Raw genomic sequence first — 24,222 nt, 5'->3', positions numbered from 1 at the left:
GCTTCTCCAATTAAATATCTCAGTCAATAGCAAGCAGTGCAGAGAATCAACTCTGTGGTCAGATGCCTGGAATGAATCCTGGCTCCACCACTTACTTCCTATTTGGTTTTGAACTTAACTTTTGCCTCTGAATGTTGTATTTTTCCTATCTGCAAAATGAAGACAACTCTCCTAGGTTTGCTTTAAGTGAATGTGGCTGGTAGCATCAGAATCACCAATAGTAGCAATAGCATGATTAGAGTTGGCACTCCATATTGGCAAGTTCCATATCTATGGGTGCAGCCAAACTTCATTCAAAATATTTGGGAAAAAAAGATTGCAGAGAGCTCAAAAGAGTAAAATTTGAGTTTGTTGCACAAGGGCAGTTATGTACATAGCATGTATTAGGTATTATAAGTAATCTACCAATGATTTAAAACATAAAGGAGGATGTGCATAGGTTTTATACAAATACTATGTCATTTTATATAAGGGACTTGAGAATCCTCGAATTTTGGTATCTGAGGGGTCCTGGAACTAACTCCTGGGCAGGTAACAAGGGACAAATACTCCTAAAACAACCTCTTAACTGGTTTCCCTTCTTTTAGCCTTATTCTTCACCTAATATTTCCCAACACTATAGCCCAAGTCATCATCCAAATTCACAGGTCTGAAAACAACAATGATTCTAAACAGCTCCCTATATGCCTTCAGCATAAAGACCAAATACCTTAAAATGACAAAGAATTATTTTTGTTCTTTTTCTTTCCCTTTTAAAACTTAATCTGTTAAAGCATAATCATTATAGGCAAGCCAGCCTGGAGCTAAACTTTCCTCAGAAAAATCTTCAAAATATAAACTTCCGTTTCTTTTTTCAATTTATAGTCTAGTCAGAAGATTTTTGAGGTTATCACAAAGTTGTCTCTTTGTTTCTTCAAAGTATATATTTCATTTTTATGGCCAAAATGTTAAATGGCCTTTGATTTAATTATCACTGTAGTATGATATAATTCAAAATAAGGGTTATGAGAACCTTTGCAGCAATGGAAGCCTAACAGATGAATTAATTTATTTCCTTCAAGCTTTTTCTCACATTTTTTTTTCCTATGAAACAACACAAAACACCACTGATTGTATAAATTACTATGTATGTGTGTGTGTATGCTCATGTATGTTTGCAGATAAACTAGCATTTACTAAGGATGTGGTCTTAGATGATACAAATAATGCAACCATAATAAATTATATAACACAATGGAATTTCAGAAATTATTATATAATGTTCTAGAAGCCATTATGTGACTTTATAAACATTACCTGCCATTAAGAAGTAAACACATTCTCTAATCATTCTATTTATTTATTTCATAAGTACTAGTGTAAAAAGAAAATAATGAAATTTACCAAATAAAATATAAAGGCTTTGCAAATTTATAATATAGGATAGGTGATTTAAGAAGATATAACTAAAAATCAAATATATTTTCTATAAGTTTCCCAATTACTGAGAAGCTTCTTGAAACAAGTATATTACATTACTTAAGGATAAGCTATAGTTTAAATATATTTACTTATTGATCATTATACAACTTATAGAATCTATGTTTAAATGACAATTCATACAATTGATAAATGTGGGTTAAACAATTTAAAGAATTTAATGGTGTCATAAGAGAAATATGCTGTCTACCAATTAATTATCCAAAAAGCTAACAATATATAGCCTACTGTTCAGATCTGGATTTAGTATTATCATGTTATATGTTTGGAGAAGGGAATGGCAACCCACTCCAATATTCTTGCCTAGAGAATTCCATGCACAGAGAAGCCTGGTGGGCTCCAGTCCATGGGGCTTCAAAGAGTCGGACACGACTAAGAGACTAACACTTTCAACTTTGTGATATATTATTAGTAATATATATATATAAACTTAGACATTATAGAAATAAGTAAAATTATCTTAACTTTTACCTTAGACATAAAAATATTTATTTTTAATATAAAGTATTATAGTTTTAAAAAAGGAAAAAATATAATACAGTTGAACTTCAAACAACAAGAGGGTTAGGAGTCTCAATACTGCACAGTTGAAAATTCATGTGTAACTTTATACTCAGCCCATATTCACAGACTCATTCAACGGACAATTATGACGTGTAGTAATGTAATGCATATTGATTGAAACAAACAAACAACTATATTTAAGTAGACCCATGCACTCCAAACCCATGCTATTCAAGGGTCACTGTGTATATATGTATATATATATATATGTGCATGCATGATCAGTCACTAAGTCATGTCTGACTCTTTATGACCCCATGGACTGTAGCTAGCTAGGCTCCTCTATCCATGGAATTTTCCAGGCAAGAACACTGGAGTGGGTTACCATTTCCTTCTTTAAGGGATCTTCCCAAACCCAGGATCAAACCCACGTCTCTTGCGTCTCCTGCATTGGCAGGTGGATTCTTTACCACTGAGCCACCAGGGAAGCTCATATATATCTGTACATGTATGGAAATCCTACTGACATTTATTCAAGAAAAAATTCTAGTAAACTTCTATATATCAGAGTTTCTCAGACAAAATATTTTTTTGATTATTTAACCATTATAACATAGTATACATCCTGGTGGATTATAGTCCATGGGATCACTAAGAGTTTGAGCAACTAACATTCTTATGTCCCTCACAAAAAATTTTCAAAAATGAAAACTTTAGTTTTAATACTTGTTATGTTTCACAATTAAAATGTTTAATCACATATATAATTTTAACTTAACCTTTTTCATTTTATATTATGAAAGCTTTTGTTATTTTATGTGTTCAAAACAAATGAAATTAACTAAACTAGCAAAAAAAGGACCAAAATTGTGTCTGTAATATCCAAAATTGACTGTGCAATGTGAATAATAATATAGAATGGATAAAGCAAACGTAATGAGACATACAATGCACACTATGAAAATGTCAGTGTCTAATTACCCATTTAAAACAATAAATAGAATGTTGATGTTTGCTTCTTTAAATATGACCAATGAATGAAAAGCACATAGAAAATCAGGAGACAAAGCAAGGCAGTATTACAAATCTTGTGACAGCCAAAAATGATTTTGCTTATAAAGAAGAAAATGTATTTTAAAACTGTCAGGAACTAATGACTGATTAGCTAGTCAGTTGAATATAAAATCTTGCAAATATAAAATTTTGCAAATAATTAGTATCACAATGCCTATATTGTGGTAAATCATAATTAGATATTTTTTGCTTAATATTCCTCTACTTATCAATTTATCAATAAACAATCTTTTCACAATAAAATGAAATAATGTTATATTCAAACTGATGTCTGAAGAGGATAACTTATGAAACATGTAAAAGGTTTTACCTGTCCAACCAAGCAAGCAGACTCTTGGCTGCTCCAATCAGATCCACAACTGAAGTCAGAAAGTCATTTGGCAATTTTCGACTGGTTCTCCCATCATAATGGCCACTCCTTCTCCTCCCTGTTATAAAGTTCTGTAGATTTTTGGCAGATGCATTCAACTTGTGAGAAAGAGTTTTTAGATTTTCTGTTTCCAAGCCATAATTCTGAATTATAAAAAGAGAGAAAACAAATATACTTACAATCAATATTTTATTCAGTCAACATTTACTGAGTACTTTACTATATGTACAGGCAATGGAACAAGTATTAAGAGTTAAACATGAATAAGATAGGATTCCTGGCCTAGCAGAATTCATAGTCAAATGAGGATTTGAGGAAACATCAGATAAACAAATTACAATAAAATGTGTAAGTACTAACATGAACATGGAGAGATGAGGGCACTGTATCTTGGAACTAAGGCACCCAAGACAGAAAAATTATAAGGACTCATAAGCAGTTTCTTTTTTAAGCAAACCTAAGTTCATTTACTTGTGAAATTCATAATTATCAATTATTTTTGATTATCTATTCTATTAGCATATGTATAGTCATGAAGACTCTTGAGAGTCCCTTGGATTGCAAGGAGATCCAACCAGTCCATTCTAAAGGAGATCAGCCCTGGGTGTTGTTTGGAAGGACTGATGCTGAAGCTGAAACTCCAGTACTTTGGCCACCTCATGAGAAGAGTTGACTCATTGGAAAAGACTCTGATGCTGGGAGGGATTGGGGGAAGGAGGAGAAGGGGACGACAGAGGATGAGATGGCTGGATGGCATCACTGACTCGATGGATGTGAGTCTGAGTGAACTCCGGGAGTTGGTGATGGACAGGGAGGCCTGGTGTGCTGCGATTCATGGGGTCTCAGAGAGTCGGACACAACTGAGCAACTGAACTGAACTGAACTGATAGTCATGAAGGTAGACAGTAGGAAAAATTATGTTTCCCCAAAACGAGCAAAGTAAGTACAACCCAACAATAAAATACATCATATACAATATAACTTTCCTTCTGTGTCCTCTTCATAATGACTCACATAGGAAGTTTCTTTTATGATATGGTATACATAGTAAACCTCTGCATCCTCAGGGGAACCAATACACTTTCTCCTTTTTATAATACAAATTTTAAAACTAAACTTTTAATTTTGTCATGGTTGCATTAGCTCAGTCAAGTATGAATCACATCTAAAGAAATCATAATGACTTTTTTGTAAGTATAATTGTTCTCCTTTTCCTTGGTCTCAGTTTTCAATTTCTAGTAATATACAGTGCATGTGTGCTAAGTCACTTCAGTCGTGTCAGATTCTTTGCAACCCTATGGACTGTAGCCTGCCAGGCTGCTCTGTCCATGGGATTCTCCAGGCAGGCAAGACTACTGGAGTGAGTTGCCATGCCCTCTTCCAGGGAATCTTCCCGACCCAGGGATCAAACCAGCATCTCTTATGTCTCCTGCATTGTCAGGCAGGTTCTTTACCACTAGCACCACCTGGTGAGCCCACAGTAATATATAGTATCTCACCCCAAATATTCCAAGAAGGATTTCTATGAATAAATACAAATAATTTTTTTAAACCATATTCAATGGGGACATATTGTAGGATCCTCTCAAATAAACTTCAGCGAAAGATTTCCCAAGTTACAACTAAATTTTAAAACAGGTAATTGTGAGTTGTAAAACACTTCTAAGAAAGGCCGGTTAACCTGATCAGAGGATGACCTTGATCAAACTACTTGGCAACATGTACATTATTTTCATGTATAAAATTAAAAGTATTATTAACATAGAAAATCATGAAAGTTGAAGAATGTTAGATAGTCTCTGAGGCCCAAACAAATTCTAACTTTGATTTAGCATTTCCTTTTACAGTTAAGTAAAGTGAGGGAGACTTTTTGATTTGCTTTAAAGAGCTCAGAGCTTAGAGCAGACAGAAATAGAATGGGACTGTAAGTTATCAGGCCACCTATGAGAGAATATCTCTACACTCACTCCTTTGCACTACTAATCTGTTCCTGTTCAAGCAGGGTAGGAGAAACAAATGAAGCAAAATGGAAGAAAGTAATAGGGAAAATGAAAAAGGGAAGCAAATGTAACAACAGATTTAGCTCTATTATCAAGTCAACAATTATTGCGTACCTAAGTTTACATGAAATTTAGGTTTATTTTTTTCTATAGTAATTTAAGGAAAGAAATAAAAAAGGGAGTGGGAAGAGGATTTGGACGCATAAACATTAATACCAACTTACATATGTTACCACTAAAGATTTAATAATGATAAAAATCTGACTGTTCTTTGCTGAAAATTTATAGTTTTACTAAAAGAAAAGTTTTAGAGCCATAGATTAAAAAAACACACACACATAATATATTATATATTCACTGCTAAATGTGAACTGCAATAGTCTTGTCAAGTTAAAAGGTTTGGTTTACACAAATAAAACAACATTCTATTCAAATTCTATTGCATCTGAGCATGAATTATTTGTGAGACATTTAGGAGATTTTATCCAGCATGTCTGTATGTTATGAAGAAAATCCTCTTAGAAGAGATACTCTAATGACTAAATAAAAAATTATATCAACTAAACTTAAAATGAAACTTCTGAAGTACTTGAAAGTATTTTCAGAAGTTTTTCTCTGTGTTAAAGCATTTTCCCTGAAGTACAACAGTGTCTGCTTTTTTCATTTCTGTATATTAATCATTTTAATGAGAAAATATTTGCATTTGCTCAGAGAAGCTCAAATTTAAGTAGTTTATTAATGAGGAACCTAAATCAATCTGGTAACATAACTTGAACTCTATAGCCATTAGTGCCCACAAAAGATCCATTTAAACTATCTCCTTATATATAATCATCTCGAATATTTTATTAGAAATGGTAAAAGTGATTTTAAAAGAATACAGATTCTCTCATAAATAAAAATCTGTAGGCAAAGTAAAACTACTTTGAAGCTTTCAAACTTTAAGATAGTATTACATTTAAAAAAAATACAGTACTCCAGTACTTTGGCCACCTCATGCGAAGAGTTGACTCATTGGAAAAGACTCTGATTCTGGGAGGGATTGGGGGCAGGAGGAGAAGGGGACGACAGAGGATGAGATGGCTGGATGGCATCACTGACTCAATGGACGTGAGTCTCAGTGAACTCTGGGAGTTGGTGATGGACAGGGAGGCCTGGCATGCTGTGATTCATGGGGTCGCAAAGAGTCGGACACGACTGAGCGACTGATCTGATCTGATGTGATACTACTTTAACAAAAGAGGTGGGTTAGTTGATCCTGCAAGTTAATTTTTATCTTAACAGAACTCAATTCTAAGTAGCTCAAAATCAATTACTGACATCACAGATACCATTCTGCCTTTTCCTTCATGAAAATGGATGGTTTGTTCTGACTCACTATGTCACCAGTAAATCACACTCCCCAGCCTACCATGTAAAGAAGCAACAAGTAAATGAACTGCCTCTTTGTTCTGGCCAAAGGTATGCAGGTGAGAGTTACTGTCCTTACTTTTTTAAAATGCAGGTTTATTCACTGCAGGCTTGCTTTTACTGGATACACATGGGACAACTAGGCATTACTATTGGTATAGAAAGGACTAAATCAATTAAACAAAAGCTTGGACATGAAATGTACTTTGCTATTTTCTTTATCCTATGTTACCTATGTGGCCAACAACATTCATGCCAGGAATCAGGTGTGACTCCACAAGGATTCAACATAGCCAGTCTAGTCTTAAAGAACTGGTGCTAAGTTTCTACTGTTCTCTCAACTATATGCATGGAAAAGCACATGAAAGAAAGAAACAACATTTTAGAAAGTCAAGTTGGCTATACCCTCACTAGTGGCAAATTCTCACTACACACTTAACTGAAAATATTAGTACAATGCATTTTACAATGTCAATACTATTTTCTTCAGAGCTCTTAATCTGAATGCATCATGTAATACATGTTTAAGTTTTATAATACTTTATAAATACAAGTGAGTCCTAAAAGGATTGCTTTAACAAATAGTTTCAGAAATAAATTATTTTGAGATGAATGAACCAAGCAATTATGCTGCAAAGAAACAAATCCTAGCAAGTGACATCAAATTTTTCATGCAAAATACCTATTACATTAAAGTACATGAAGAATGAAATGAAAACTGTTCTTATCCTGTCATAAATGATTCACTTGTACTTCTCAATAAAAGTTGTATTGTCAGAACATAAATTGAGGACTATACATTAAACTATATATATGCTCTATTATTTTAGTTAATACAAGGTGCTCTCTATTGAAGCACATCAAATGATAGCATAACAGCTTGAAAGAGTTAATATAATTCCAAATCATGAAAAGCTTCTTTCTTTCTAAGATAACATTGTACAAACAGTATATTAAAGTGAAAGTGAAGTCGCTCAGTCATGTCCAACTCTTTGCGACCCCATGGACTGTAGCCTACCAGGCTCCTCTGTCCATGGGATTTTCCAGGCAATAGTACTGGAGTGGGTTGCCGTTTCCTTCTCCAGGGGATCTTCCCAACCCAGTGATCGAACCCGGGTCTCCCGCATTGTAGACAGAAGCTTTATTGTCTGAGCCACCAGGGAAGTCCTTACAAACAGTATACAGATGGAGCTTAATAAATCTATGTTACATAAATGAACAAGTCACTGAATATACTTTTGATTTTCATTAGCTTCCATGACATTTATTTCCCATCAGGACTAATTTTAAAACAAGGCAGAAAAATATTCCATTGCTTAAATGAAACAATGAAATTTGGTAACTTCTCTGTGTCTTCCTTATATTTCAGAATCAGAGGCTGTATTGGCAAGAGAAAAAAATTATACAGTTCTCTGGAGAAAGGTAGAGAACTTCATTCAGTAAGCTAGCATTCATTTAATATCCTCTGTGTGTTCAGCACCAGGCAGAAAGCACACTGAGGACCAAAAAACCAAAGCAAAGATTTATAATGTGACACAAAGTGCAAGGTGCCGTTCTTGCCATCACTTTCCACTCTTCAGGAGCTAAATCAAAATTCTTCCTTTTCTCTGAACACCCCAAACTCTTTCACAATTCTGTCTTTACACATATTTTTCTGCCTAGATAACTTTTCTCCAACTTTTTTATCTGGCAAACACCTACTTATCCTGCAAGTCCCAATACAGATCCCACTTACATTTCCTGGATCCCTCAGTAGTGTTTATCATCTAATTCTGCTTTCCCCTGGGATTTTTTTTGTTTTAAATCTATATTATCTTTTAACTACTCTTGTCCTCTTTACTGGACTATAGACATTTTAAGAGCACAGACTATGCCTTTTTCATCTTTGTATTCTCTGTGGTAGCACTGTATGAGCATGAATATATAATTGTTAAAAGAAGAAATAAATACAATAGATGTAGGAAAAATTAGAAGTGTCAGTAGAGACATTACAGATTTGAAGAGACAAAACATAGTTTCCCATTCCCAACAGCACAAGTGCTGTTGCAATCAACTCAGCTTGCTGGGGAGGGCTCTCACCTTCTGATTTTATAATGTCATAGAGAAATACATCAGGATTCATTGCTCAAACATTTGCTTTATATTTACTGGAAAACATCTACTGCATAAAGTGTAAGCTATGTCCACTTTTAAGCTGCTGATGTATAGCCATTAGGAAGCAATGAAAATGAAGTTTAACATTTGACCTCTTTAAGGAAGAAACATAGAAAGAATGAATTTAATGTTTTCATTTTCCCCCCCAAGAAAATGATGCAACACTAGAGTGCTTAAACCCAGAACTGCATGGCAGTGGTTTATATCTCTCATACCATCATTTTAAGTAAGTTGAGGTCAGCAGAGTTTATCATGGGCCAAACTCCAAAGTCTACAGGTCTAGACTATTTGTAGGTAGTATCATAATTACCAATCTCATTCTCTTATTCAATCTCATTCTCTTATTCAAAGTGACAGACTGGAGCTCAGCATGTGAATGGTTCATTTATGAGAAGACCTGCTTATGACACATTCACTCTAGATTTCAAGCTCTAACATGCTCAACTTTACTGTTATAACGATAGGGGACTGCTAGGTCAGATTCCCGTCTCTGAGTCACTTAGATGATACCTTTATGACCATTCTGACTCAGATATGGAAACCAATATGCAAAAACACTGTGGACTCTTACCTTACCCTGAGTACTAGCTTTTATTTCAGGCATGATTTCTGCGATCTGATTAGTGCAAGTGTGTGTTCTGGTCTGAATTAATTTTCTTATCTCAGGAATAAGGAAACAAGAGGATCTCTAAATTATCATGTGAAAAATATGTCAAGTCTCTTTCATCGCCACTTTCAAAAAAAATGTTTATTCAGCATTTACTGTTGCCAGGCATTTGTGCTACATATTAGGTGTTCAATAAGCAATGGCACTTTTCCCATATAGCTAATAGTCTAGCAGAAGAAACAGATACTAAACTAAAATATATATATATATATATATATATATATATATATATAAATATGTAATTACAAAATGAGATGAGGAAAGAAAGAGAAGAACAGTGAGGGGATGATTTTAGACCTGGTCAGGGTGAGGGAGTGAGTGATCAGGGAATGTCTCTGACGAAAGGACAATTAATGTTAAGACTGAAATGTGTAAGTAGGAGGTACTATTCAACCAATCTGGTTTCAGATTCCTTAAAAAATATTTTCAGTCAGTTCTCTTTTCTTTGCTTATTCTATTGGCTTTTTGTGAAATTTGATGACATTATTAACGTTCCTTAATGGAAATAATAGTTCCCATTGCTTTTGTGACCACTCTTTCATAGTTGTCTTCATGCTTCTCTGACCATTCCTCTGCAGCCTCCCCTCCCCTCCCCTCCTTCCTTCCCAGATGGAGTGTCAAGGTTTTGAAGTCTATAAACCCTCCCTGAATGATTTCTCTCTCTCTATGGATTCAATCCCTATGTCCTTGAGACTCCCAAATCTCTGTCCTCAGTCACTTCTCAGCTCCAAATTCATAAATTCAATTGTCTGATGGAGTCTCTCTTTCTGGATAAACCAGAGATGCCTCAAATTCAACAAATATAAAACTCAATTTATATTCCCACCTAAATCTATTTTTGCTGCTATTGCCTATCTTCATTATTGTAAAATCTACTCTATCTCTGCAGCTAAAAGGATGGAATCTTTCTCAGCTTCTTTTATGTCACTCACTCCTCCTATTTACCAGTATACTCTATTCCTGTTGCACATCCACAGTTCAAGCCATGCTCATAGCCTAAGTGGATTATTTTAAACATTTCCTAATTGTTCCCCCATCTTCAGTCCAGTCCAGTCCACCCTTTTCACTACCATCAGTTACCTTTTTAAAGCAAGTATTTGATCATTCTTGCATGGTTCTCTAGTGCCCAGACTAAGAACTACAAATCTCTTACCAGGATATTAAGGTACTCTACAGTCTGATCTATCCTTTAAAGTCTAATTTTATGCCCACTGCTTTCCACTTATTTGCGAAGGGAAAATAGCTTACCATTTTCCATACGTACCAGGCATGCTCTTTATTCTGTGTGCCTGTATATGTGCCGTTTTATCTACCTGGAAATTACTTCCCTCTGTTTCTCTACCTCTTAAACACAAGCTCATATTCCAGTATGCTGTTAAAGATGACATCTTTTGCAATATGAACCCATTTATCTTAGTCAAAATTTCTGTGTCCCCTAATACTTAGCTCATGCTTTTATTTTAGTAATTTTATTATTTATGCTTATTTGTGTGTCACTCTCCCTCCACTAGACTTTTCAAAATGGCAGGAACTAGATCTTACACTTGACACATACAGTGCTGAGTATATGGATGCTTGAATCATGTTTAATTATCTACACATTTATTATTAATCATCATCTTAATAATAGCGACAACTTATTGAATGTCGACTGGGTGCCAGGCAGTGAATTAGGAGCTATTCAAACACTATCTCATTTTCACACCACCACCAAGAGGTAGTTGATATTGCGCTAAGTTGCTTCAGTCATGTCCAACTCTGTGCGATCCCATGGACTGTATGTAGCCCGCCAGGCTCCTCTGTCCATGGGATTCTCCAGGCAAGAATACTGGAGTTGTTTGCCATGCCATCCTCCAGGGGATCTACCCGACTCAGGGATCAAACCTGAGTCTCTTACATCTCCTGCATTGGCAGGGAGGTTCTTTATCACTAGCACCACCTGGGAAGCCCATAAAGTGTTAGTTGCTCAGTCGAGTCTGACTCTTTGCAACCCCATGGACTGTAGCCCACCAGGCTCCTTTGTCCATGGAATTCTCCAGGCAAGAATACTGGAATGGGTACTTATTCCCTTCTCTAGGGGATCTTCCCAACTCAGGGTTACAACCCAGGTCTCCCACATTGCAGGTAGATTCTTTAGTGGCTGAGCCACCAAGGAAGCACTTTTTTTTTTTTTTAATAAAATATCTCTTGTTTAAATAAAATATCTCTATTTTAAATAAAAGAACTAAGGCAATGGTGAAATGATTTGCCCACAAATGTCATTAACTGACTGAGTCAAATTTCAGTCCCATATTATTACAAGACTCATGTTCTTTCTCATTGTAGTTCTAGCCCCAATCATGCTAGTGTCATTTTAGCTAACACAGGCGGGGAAAAAATCCATATTCCTCTCAGAATATCTAATGTACTATCAAAATCTTGCAGGATTATTTTGATATTGATTTCTCTTGCCTTGACTAGGCACTGCTCTTATAGCAATACATAAGCACACATAAACACAATATTCAATATTCATTGATATATATGCAAACAACACTAAAATAATTGATTATTTTAAGGATGATTTTTTTCTAAAATAGGATTACTTTAACATTTGGGATACTAAATCAAGCTTTTAGAAGGAAATGAACTTTATAAATGATTGTATACAACTGTACATCCCAAGTGCTGCTGTGAAAACTCCCTTGGTGAGCTCTTAGTTTTTCAAGTAGCTAGATAAAATGCCACAAATTAGGTTAATAAGCCTCCTTAATTTGTAATTTGGCATGGCATAACACATCATATACAATGAAGGAGGAAAATACCACATCCAGTTGACTGATAATTAGGGGATTTTTTTTTCTTCTTGCATTGAAATTATTTTTGTAAAGAGAAGGAGAAGAAGAAACAAAAAAAAATTATAGGAAAAAATTTTAAAAGGTAAGAAAACAGGGAGAAAAAGCAAAGTTTCCCTTCCCACCAGTTCTATGATGCCCTTACCAGTGCACACAGAAGGTCAACCGCTTCCAAAATCAGCTCCTGATGGCCGATGCGGCTGACTCCCAGATCCTCTAGCTCCTGATGTGTGATGCGCAGCAGCTGGTCCCCACTGATCTTCTCCCTCTCGAAATTCTTGATATACTGTTGCAAACAGTCATCAAGACCTGCAGAAGAAACACATTGAAGACCAGAATGAAAAACAACAACAAAAAAAACCCAGTGGAACCAAACAAATTTTTAAAATAAAGCAAGCATTAACTCCTACCAAGTCACAAATTGAGTCCATTTCAGCTCTGGACTAGTTCAGTCATCCACCTTTTCTCAACCTATATATGGGATTCACTGGGGGTGGCGGAGGGGGGAGGATAATCACTTCCTCCTATCCTTAGCTGTTAGGTTCCTATTTGAATTTTCCTCAGCAATTACTGGAAATCTTTACCTCTCTTCTCAGCGTTCTCTTTGTGGCCTGTTTCACAAAATGTGTTAATGGGCATATTCCCCTACTTCCAAATTTATCTCCGCCCCCTCCTCCTTTCTTCTTTAACTCCATCGCAGAGGGAGAGGTATCATTGTTTCAATACAAGGCTATTCAATCTTCCTGTGCCACCTTAACACTACCTCAACAATTAAAAAATTAAATGTTGAAGTAACCCATTTCTTTTTTATTGACTTCTATGTTCAAACCTCTGTCACCTTAAAAAACAAAATAAAACAAAATTCTTTCCTTGATTTCCTTGATGCTGTGTTTCCCACTAGTCTGTTATTCCCTTCAAAGTGAAACCCCTTACATATTTATTTCCTCACCTATAATGCACTCTTTAATCTACCATCATTTGCAATTTACAGATCCAAAAGCAGAAATCCACAATGAATATGGTTTTCAAGATTACTCAGGGCACTTCAATAAGTGATTGGCCAGGCTACAGATTGAGTGGCTTCAATAACCTATGAAACGACTTGATATAAATGTTGAACTGGACTAATAAGATTTTTAAGTAAGAAATATCAAGAAAGTGAGGCAATTCTCAATATCTAAAAGGTTTTGATTATATGTCAAGGCAGGAAATGAAAGGTAATAATGGGCTACAACTCAGCTGAAATTATGATGGAGCAGATATTATAAGAGAAAGCAGAGACAAGATTAGAAAAACTTTGCAAAGGGAAGCAAAGTTCCATAACAGAAATTATGTAGCCACTGAAAGAAGAACAGATAATCCTAAAAGCTGCCTGGTTCCTGGTATCGTAGTCTAGTATACCAGGTCACACAGTCTTCACTAAATTTCGAACTTCCTTAAAGTAACTTGAGTTACCCTGCAGTCTCTCTATACTACTCTTTCTTTCACTCTCTACTGGTGTGTGTACATTGCTCTTTCTTGGTTCTCTTTGCCTATTTGTTGTCAGTTCCCTTTCAGGATGCTTTGTTCAACTGTCCTAAAATATTGTTGCCCTACACTCCAGAGGGGAGAAGGCAATGGCACCCCACTCCAGTACTCTTGCCTGGAAAATCCCATGGACGGAGAAGCCTAGTAGGCTGCAGTCCACGGGGTTGCTAAGAGTCGGACACGACTGAGCGACTTCACTTTCATTTTTCACTTTCATGCATTGGAGGAGGAAATGGCAGCCCACTCCAGTGTTCTTGCCCGGAGAATCCCAGGGACCGCGGGGCCTGGTGGGCTGCCGTCTATGGGGTCGCACAGAGTTGGACACGACTGAAGCGACTTAGCAGCAGCACACTCCAAAGACCCCTTCCTACTTGCCTTACCTCTCACTCATTACATTCTAACTGAAGAAGCTCATCCACATCCATGTCTTCCACTTCCATCTGAGATCTTAAACATCCATTTCAGATTTCCCTCATGAATGCCAAACCTACATTATCTATATATTGTAACACGTCCACAACACAACTTCTCATTTTCCCCTCCAGAGGAGTCTCCTGTAATCACCGTCTCAGTGAATGGCACCACCACCTATCCCAGTATAAAAACTAAATACTGTATTCTAATCACTGGAAAACTGACCAAACTATATCAATATATACGGTACTTTACAGATACCTAGAATATCTAATAAATCTAGACACATGATTTTGCTCTAGAACCCATGCAGTTAAATTTTGTTTTGACAACTCTCATATAGTTGTGAGATGATATAGCCATGTTAAATTCTTGATTTAATTCAGAGATAAGCTGGCCATCACTCTTAGTTTGTAAGTAAAAGCGTTATTTACTCTTTGCTCTGTTTTTTCCTCTTTTCAAATTTAATTTTATTCAACCAAAAAAATAAGAAAAAGTTTTCTTCAAAACCCTTTATGCCACTAAATAATTCTAAATTGCAACAAAAGTTAGGCAATATCTGATTTAACAAAGGGGAAATAATGTGAACAAGAATAACAAATAGTGGAGCATCCATGCCATGGAATACTACTTAGCAATTAAAAAGCCACAACTGACATACACAATAACTTGAATGGAGCTCAAAGAGTATTATGCTCAGTGAAAATGACCGATATGAAAGAGCTTACTGCAAGATTCCATTTATATTACATAAAGAAAATGATGAAACTATTGCAGCAGAAAAGATATCAGTAGTTGCCAGATACTGAGTATATGAAGAGGCTATCACCATAAAGCAGCAAGAGGGAGATTTTGGAGGTGATTAAACTGTTTTGTGCTCCAACTGTGATATGGTAATGCAAATCTATACACATATTAAAACTTATACAACTGTAATGCCACCAACATCAATTTTATTCTGCAAATTGAAAAAACTAAAAATTACAAATATTATAAATGAACTACAGGCAATACAATATTTGGAAAATATTAATTTTGGAATATAATTTATTACATGGAAAATACTAAAATTTTTACTGAAAAAAATTTCCTTCTCATATCATTTTATCATAGTGACTGATATAAAAGACCGAGACCAGAGAATAATGTTTCCAGCATTCCTTTTAGCAACTATTTACTAAGTACCTATGGACTAGAAAAGGTCAGTTGTCATTCCAATCCCAAAGAAAGGCAATGCCAAAGAATGCTTAAACTACCGCACAATTGCACTCATCTCACACGCTAGTAAAGTAATGCTCAAAATTCTCCAAGCCAGGCTTCAGCAGTATGTGAACCATGAACTTCCAGATGTTCAAGCTGGTTTTAGAAAAGGCAGAAGAAACAGAGATCAAATTGCCAACATCTGCTGGATCAATGAAAAAGCAAGAGAGTTCCAGAAAAACATCTATTTCTGCTTTATTGACTATGCCAAAGCCTTTGACTGTGTGGATCACAATAAACTGTGGAAAATGCTCAAAGACATGGAAATACAAGACCACCTGACTGGCCTCTTGAGAAACCTATATGGAGGTCAGGAAGCAACAGTTACAACTGGACATGGAACAACAGACTGGTTCCAAATAGGAAAAGGAGTACGTCAAGGCTGTATATTGTAACCCTGCTTCTTCAACTTATATGCAGAGTACATCATGAGAAACGCTGGGCTGGAAGAAGCACAAGCTGGAATCAAGATTTCCAGGAGAAATATCAATAACCTCAGATATGCAGATGATACCACCCTTATGGCAGAAAATGAAGAGGAACTAAAAAGCCTCTTGATGAAAGTGAAAGAGGAGAGTGAAAAAGTTGGCTTAAAGCTCAACATTCAGAAAACTAAGATCATGGCATCTGGTCCCATCAATTCATGGGAAATAGATGGGGAAATAGTGGAAACAGTGTCAGACTTTTATTTTTTGCGGCACCAAAATCACTGCAGATGGTGACTGCAGCCATGAAATTAAAAGACCCTTACTCCTTGGAAGGAAAGTTATGACCAACCTAGATAGCATATTCAAAAGCAGAGACATTACTTTGCCAACAAAGGTCCGTCTAGTCAAGGCTATGGTTTTTCCAGTGGTCATGTATGGATGTGAGAGTTGGACTGTGAAGAAAGCTGAGTGCAGAAGAATTGATGCTTTTGATCTGTGGTGTTAGAGAAGACTCTTGAGAGTCCCTTGGACTGCAAGGAGATCCAACCAATACATCCTAAAGGAGATAAGTCATGGGTGTTCATTGGAATGAATGATAATAAAGCTGAAACTCCAATACTTTGGCCACCTCATGTGAAGAGTTGACTCATTGGAAAAGACCCTGATGCTGGGAGGGATTGGGGGCAGGAGGAGAAGGGGACGACAAAGGATGAGATGGTTGGATGGCATCACTGACTCGATGGACTTGAGTTTGAGTGAACTCCGGGAGTTGGTCATGGACAGGGAGGCCTGGCGTGCTGTGATTCATGGGGTCGCAAAGAGTCAGACACGACTGAGCAACTGAACTGAACTAACTTTGGGGCAGTGTGCATTCATGCATTTAACTACCTTTGAAAAGTCTCCTTCACCCTGCTAAGTGGCAGAGCTGAGAGACTATAAACAGAATTCTAAGAAGCTGATATAATATAGGATGTATAGAGTGATGCAGTAGAAAACCACTCAGGGACTGTGGTCTCTAGAAGACTTCTTAGACGGCCAAGATCCACCATAGGGACCACCACAATTTCTACTTTTCTCCCCAAAGCCAAGTTCTTTCTCTAAAAATTTAATGTTGTCTTCAGTTCAGTTGCATCCGACTCTTTGCAACCCCATCCTCTGTAGCATATAAGGCTTCCCTATCTATCACCAACTTCGGGAGCTTGCTCAAACTCATGTCCATCGAGTCAATGATGCCATCCAACTATCTCATTCTCTGTTGTTCCCTTCTCCTTCTGCCTTCAAGCTTTCCCAGCATCAGGGTCTTTTCAAATAAGTCAGTTCTTCACATCAGGTTGCCAAAGTACTGGAACTCCTGCATCAGTCCTTCCAATGAATATTCAGGACTGATTTCCTTTCAGATGGACTGGTTGGATCTCCTTGCAGTCCAAGGGACTCTCAAGAGTCTTCTCCAACACCACAGTTCAAAACCATCAATTCTTTGGCGCTCAGTTTTCTTTATTGTCCAACTCTCACATCTATACATGACTACTGGAAAAAAAACATAACCTTGACTAGACGGACCTTTGTTGGCAAAGTAATGTCTCTGCTTTTGAATATGCTATCTAGGTTGGTCATAACTTTCCTTCCAAGGAGTAAGGGTCTTTTAATTTCATGGCTGCAGTCACCATCTGCAGTTATTCTGGAGCTCCAAAAAATAAAGTCTGACACTGTTTCCACTGTTTCCCCATCTATTTCCCATGAAGTGATGGGGCCAGATGCCATGATGTTAGTTTTCTGAATGTTGAGCTTTAAGCCAACTTTTTCACTCTCCTCTTTCACTTTCATCAAGAGGCTCTTTAGTTCTTCTTCACTTTCTGCCATAAGGGTGGTGTCATCTGCATATCCGAGGTTATTGATATTTCTCCCAGCAATCTAGATTCCAGCTTGTGCTTCATCCAGCCCAGCATTTCTCATTATGTACTCTGCATATAAGTTAAATAAGCAGAGTGACAATATACAGCCTTGTTGTACTCCTTTACTGATTTGGAACCAGTCTGTTGTTTCATGTCCTGCTCTAACTGTTGCTTCTTGACCTGCATACAGGTTTCTCAGGAGGCAAGTCAGGTGGTCTAGTATTACCATCTCTTTAAGAATTTTCCAAAGTTTGTTGTGATCCACAGCCAAAGGCTGTAGTGCAGTCAATGAAGCAGAAGTAGATGATTTTCTGTAAATTCTCTTGTTTTTTCTATGATCCAACAGATGATGGCAATTTGATATCTGGTTACTCTGCCTTTTCTAAATCTAGCTTGAAATCTGTAAGTTCTCAGTTCATGTATGTTGAAGCCTAACTTGGAGAATTCTGAGCATTACTTTGCTAGAGCCAAATTGCGCAAGTACAGCAAAGGAGGGATGGAAAAAAAAAAAAGAGAGAGAGAGAGAGAAACGGGTGGTATCCTGAAGATGAAGCAAGAAAAAAAAAAAAAATTCAAGACTTTGCCCTAATTTCTTCTAGAAAATGTTAAGCTGGCAATACTTAAATTATTTCCAAGTAGAAAAGATGATTCTGATTAACAGTAATACCTTCAATTTATTTATTTAGTGCTGTGTGCCAAGCACTGTTTTAAGAACTTCACAAACATTTTCTCATTTAATCTGTAGGACACTCTTATGGATTACATATAATTATCTTGACTTTACAGATAAGAAAATGGACATTTAGAGATCATGCCCTGGATCCCATAGCTTAATAGTAAAGTCAAATCTAAAACCAAGTCCATCTGACATCAAATCTCTACCTTTAAAGCCTATGCTAAATTAGAAGGAATTAGAATTCTTCCCAAAGTGATCATCTGTAACATACAAGAAAGACATTATACCAAACATATTTTTTCTATTTTCCATTTGAAACTTTAAAGACATTGTCTTAAAATCCCTTTATTTAAATTTTACTTTATATCAAAAGGGGTTTAGTATGTCATCTACATGCACACAAGCACGCACAACTCAGCTGCTGCTGCTGCTAAGTCACTTCAGTCGTGTCTGACTCTGTGCGACCCTGTAGACTGCAGCCCACCAGGCTCCCCCATCCCTGGGATTCTCCAGGCAAGAATACTGGACTGGGTTGCCATTTCCTTCTCCAATGCATGAAAGTGAAAAGCGAAAGTGAAGCCGCTCAGTCGTGTCTGACTCTTAGCGACCTCATGGACTGCAGCCTACCAGGCTCCTCCATCCATTGGATTTTCCAGGCAAGAGTACTGGAGTGGGGTGCTATTGCCTTCTCCCCACAACTCAGCAGGAGAACACAAATTAAAAAGTAGATGAGAAAAATACGGTTGAGAGAAAATATCATTAAATGGGATCCAGAAATAATGGTGGTTAAAAATATCATTAATGATATTAATTAAATAATATTAATTAAAATATTAAATAGGATCCAGAAATAATGGTAATACACAGTCATTAAATGGGATCCAGAAATAATAGTAATACACAAACTTCATAACAATGAAAAATATTAGGCTTGCTAAAGTATGGGAGAAGATAGAACACTGCTTGTAAATTGCCTAGAAGATAATAAAGAAGAACACTGGATCAGGTATACAGTTAAAAATACTCATTAGAAAAGCAAACCAATTTCTAAGAGAAGTTCACCTATTCCTGATTTGTTGTTGTTCAGTTCCTAGGTTGTGTGCGACTCTTTGTACCTCATGGACTGCAGCATGCAAGGCTTCCTGTCTTTCATTATCTCCCAGAGTTTGCTCAGATTCATGTCCATTGAGTTGGTGATGCCATTCAACCATCTCATCCTCTGCTGCCCCTTTCTCCTTTTGCCTTTGATCTTTCCCAGCAACAGGATCATTTCCAATGAGTTGGCTCTTTGCATCAGGTGGCCAAAGTAACGGAGTTTCAGCTATAGCATCAGTTCTTCCAATCATGTAGGATTGACTGACTTGATCTGCTTATAATTCAAGGGACTCTGAAGAGTCTTCTCCAGCACCACAGTTCAAAAGTATCTAATACTGAAGCCAAAAAAAGATTTCCCATTGGAAGAAATTCTTGTGTGATGTAATGAATACTGCCTTCAATAAACCCCTTTAATAAACACAACTATAGGTTCTAATTGGAATCTCTTACAGCAATGTTGAAATACATTTTTCCTAAAATTTTATTGTCTTGTTTGCCAAATAGTAACTGATTATCACAAAGACAAAAAATACTCATATTTACTGGCTTTAAAAATGTTACAATTTCTCAACAGAGGTTCTAATTCTAAGCAGAAAATAGCTAGTAGAGTCTCACTTTTATAATAATAAAAATAAATGTGTGAGTTGGAGTTGAATCATCTTTGGCAAATCGATAGTTTGTCAACAGGTGTTTAAAATGTTTTGAGGATACATACTGTATATTCATTCAATGACAATTGAAAATAAAAGACTCCTACTGTCATACTTCTAGTCTTGAAAAGCACACTTACAGATTTTGACTTAAAAAAGTACAAGTCACAGGCAATAAAAGGAAAAAAAAAAACAAATAAATTGGACTTCATCAAAATTAAGTAATTTTGTTCATTATAGCACACTAAACTATTAAAAGGCACTCATGGAATTGGAGAAAATATTTGCAAATGAGAATTCTGGCAAGGGACAGAATAGATAAAGAACTCCAGAATAAAGAACTCACCTGTAACTCAACAACAACAACAAAAGGTTGATTAATAAATGCCAAAAGCCTTAAATAGACATTTCTCCAAAGAATGATTGTATATAGATGTCCAGTAAGCACATTAAAAGATGTTCAACATCACAAGTCACTAGGGAATACAAGCCAAAATTATAAGGAAATACTACCTCATATCCATTCAGTTCAGTTCAGTCGCTCAGTCATGTCCGACTCTTTGTGACCCCATGAATTGCAGCACGCAAGGCCTCCCTGTCCATCACCAACTCCCGGAGTTCACTCAAACTCAAGTCCATCGAGTCAGTGATGCCATCCAACCATCTCATCCTTTGTCGTCCCCTTCTCCTGCCCTCAATCCCTCCCAGCATCAGAGTCTTTTCCAATGAGTCAACTCTTCGCATGAGGTGGCCAAAGTATTGGAGTTTCAGCTTTAGCATCATTCTTTCCAAAGAACACCCAGGACTGATCTCCCTTAGAATGGACTGGTTGGATCTCCTTGCAGTACAGAGGACTCTCAAGAGTCTTCTCCAACACCACAGTTCAAAAGCATCAATTCTTTGGTGCTCAGCTTTCTTCACAGTCCAACTCATATCCATACATGACCACTGGAAAAACCATAGCCTTGACTAGACCGACCTTTGTCGGCAAAGTACTGTCTCTGCTTTTGAATATGCTATCTAGGTTGGTCATAACTTTCCTTCCAAGGAGTAAGGGTCTTTTAATTTCATGGCTGCAATCACCATCTGCTGTGATTTTGGAGCCCCCAAAAATAAAGTCTGTCACTGTTTCCACTGTTTCCCCATCTATTTCTCATGAATTGATGGGACCAGATGCCATGATCTTAGTTTTCTGAATGTTGAACTTTAAGCCAACTTTTTCACTCTCCTCTTTCACTTTCATCTAGAGGCTTTTGAGTTCCTCTTCACTTTCTGCCATAAGGGTGGTATCACCTGCATATCTGAGGTTATTGATATTTCTCCCAGCAATCTTGATTCCAGCTTGTGTTTCTTCCAGCCCAGTGTTTCTCATGATGTACTCTGCATATAAGTTGAATAAGCAGGGTGACAATATACAGCCTTGATGTACTCCTTTTCCTATTTGGAACCAGGATAGCAATGATCCAACAAAACAAAATAAACAAGATACAAAACAACAAGTTTTGTCACGGATGTGGATAAACACCATTAAAAGAATATAAAATGGTACAACCACTATGGAAAAGAGTACAACAGTTAATCAAAAAAAATGGAAAAAAACAACTACCATGTAATCCAGTAATTTCACTTCTCAACCCAAAAGAAGTGAAAGCAATGTCTCAAAAAGGTATCTGTCAATCACAGATTCCTGAAATATCTCTCCCCCTATCTTTCCCCTGGTAACCAAAAATTCGTTCTCCAAGTCTGTGAGTCAGTTTCTGTTTCACAAATAAGTTCATTTGTTTAATTTTTTGTATATACTGCTATATTTAAAATGGATAACCAATAAAGATTTAATGTATATCACAGGGAACTCTGCTCAATATTATTTAACAGCCTAACTGGGAAAATAATTTGAAAAAGAATAGATATTTGTATACATGAATCACTTTGTTGTACACCTGAAATTAACAAAACATTGTTAATAAACTATACTCCAATATAAAAGTTAAAAAAAATCTGTATACCCATGTTCATAGCAGCATAATTTACAATAAACAAAAAGTGGAAACACCCAAGTGTCCATCAACAGATGAACAAACTTTGTTCATCTTTTTTAAGTCTTAAAAAAAAGGAAAGAAATGCTGACACATGCTATAAAATGGATGACCCCTGAGCACAGAGTGAAATACACCATTCACAAAAGGACAAATACTATATGACTGAAATTATATGAGGTACCTAGAATACCTAGAATTCATAGACATAAAGTAGAATGCTGGTTGCCAAGGGCTGAGAGAAGGAGTTAGTGTTTAATAGGTACAGAGTTTCAGTTTTACCAGATGAACTGTTTCATGGATAGATATTAGTGATGGTAGCTTAACAATGTGAATGGACACAACATCACTGACTTGTACATTTTAATATGTCTAAAATAGTAAATTTGATGTCATGTGTATTTTATAATTTAAAAAATTTTAATGATTAAAAATGGTAAATTTTACATTATGTATATATTAAAAAGTACAAGCTATCTAAAAAATTCAGTTCAGTTCAGTCGCTCAGTCGTGTCCGACTCTTTGCAACCCCATGAACCGCAGCACGCCAGGCCTCCCTGTCCATCACCAACTCCTGGAGTCCACCCAAACCCATGTCCATTGAGTCAGTGATGCCATCCAACCATCTCATCCTCTGTCATCCCCTTCTTCTTCCCGCCTTCGATCTTTCTCAGCATCAGGGTCTTTTCAAATGAGTCAGCTCTTCACATCAGGTGGCCAAAGTATTAACCTTAGCCTAAATTAACTACTTTCAAATTTTAAATATACTTAAGCATTTGGGGAAGTATATATGTTTATGAAAGCCACACCTGTAATTTACTATTTTATATTTGATTACAAATGGTATGTTCCTGTGTAATTAAGTTTCTCTAACAGAAACACAACTCTTCTTTTTGTTGACTTCAAAGAAACCATCAAAAGCAATGATTTACTAAATTCAGGGAATCTCACATGAAACTCATCAAAATATCTCAACCAAGCTAATACATCATAAAAAATAATTAGCCTAATCGCAACAGTATTTAATACAGCTATCTTTTGTTTTTTAATATTTTCATTTAATGTCTAAACAGTATTATTGAATGTGAAGACACGCCAAAAGTTTCAGCAATATGTGGATTTTGAATTGTATAAAAAATTGTACATTAGCTATACCAAGGGAGGAAAGCAATTTTGTATCCAAACACCATCCATATAAATGTTGAAGGAATAGTAGCAGAAAGGATTAATCAGTCATCTTTGAGTGCTGGGAGAGATCTCCTTCTCTAGGGAGGAAGGGGGAGGGTAGGCAGTGTTTGCCCAATGTTGATGTGGGGACAACCTGGGTCATGCCATTATAAAGGGCAAAACCTGTTGATCCAACTTCACTTCTGGAGAGTCATCTAATCTTGCTTTATCTCAGCCCCGGGTTTCCCTTACTATTCTTGATTTTCTTCAGATTCAAATCAGATTCCTAAATCAATAACTATTCCTTAGCACAGAACTGTATATGATTTTCCTCTGACCAACTAGCTTGCTGAGCTAGGAATATCTCCCTTTCTGGCTCAATATCAGGATCCCTCCCAAGTGCTTTTCCATTTCCTGATATCAACTTTCATTTATTCATTCAACAAGTATTTATCAAATGCCTAGTTATGATCTAGGTATTATTCTAGGGAATATGAATAAAAGGTAAGCAGAAATAGACATGGTCCCTTCCTTCACAGAGCCAACAGTTTAATGGGAAAGAAGACCATTACATAAAGAATCACA

General features: G+C 36.4%; 1 protein-coding gene across 5 annotated transcripts in view; it reads right to left on the bottom strand.

The window, feature by feature from the left end:
* Positions 1-24,222, bottom strand: part of CNKSR2 (connector enhancer of kinase suppressor of Ras 2) — a 284,401-nt gene that overhangs the window by 210,340 nt on the left and 49,839 nt on the right. For all 5 annotated transcript variants that reach the window (XM_006048929.4, XM_006048925.4, XM_006048926.4 and 2 more), the window contains exons 2-3: positions 12,638-12,801; positions 3,368-3,570 (exon numbers count right to left, since the gene is read on the bottom strand). In XM_006048929.4, the coding sequence (XP_006048991.1) occupies positions 3,368-3,570; positions 12,638-12,801 (367 nt within the window). The remainder of the gene's footprint in view (positions 1-3,367; positions 3,571-12,637; positions 12,802-24,222) is intronic.

This window comes from Bubalus bubalis, chromosome X, assembly GCF_019923935.1.
Source record: "Bubalus bubalis isolate 160015118507 breed Murrah chromosome X, NDDB_SH_1, whole genome shotgun sequence".
NCBI lineage: Eukaryota > Metazoa > Chordata > Mammalia > Artiodactyla > Bovidae > Bubalus > Bubalus bubalis.
Note: the sequence above shows the minus strand (reverse complement) of the source record. Positions and strands in the feature narration are given on the sequence as shown.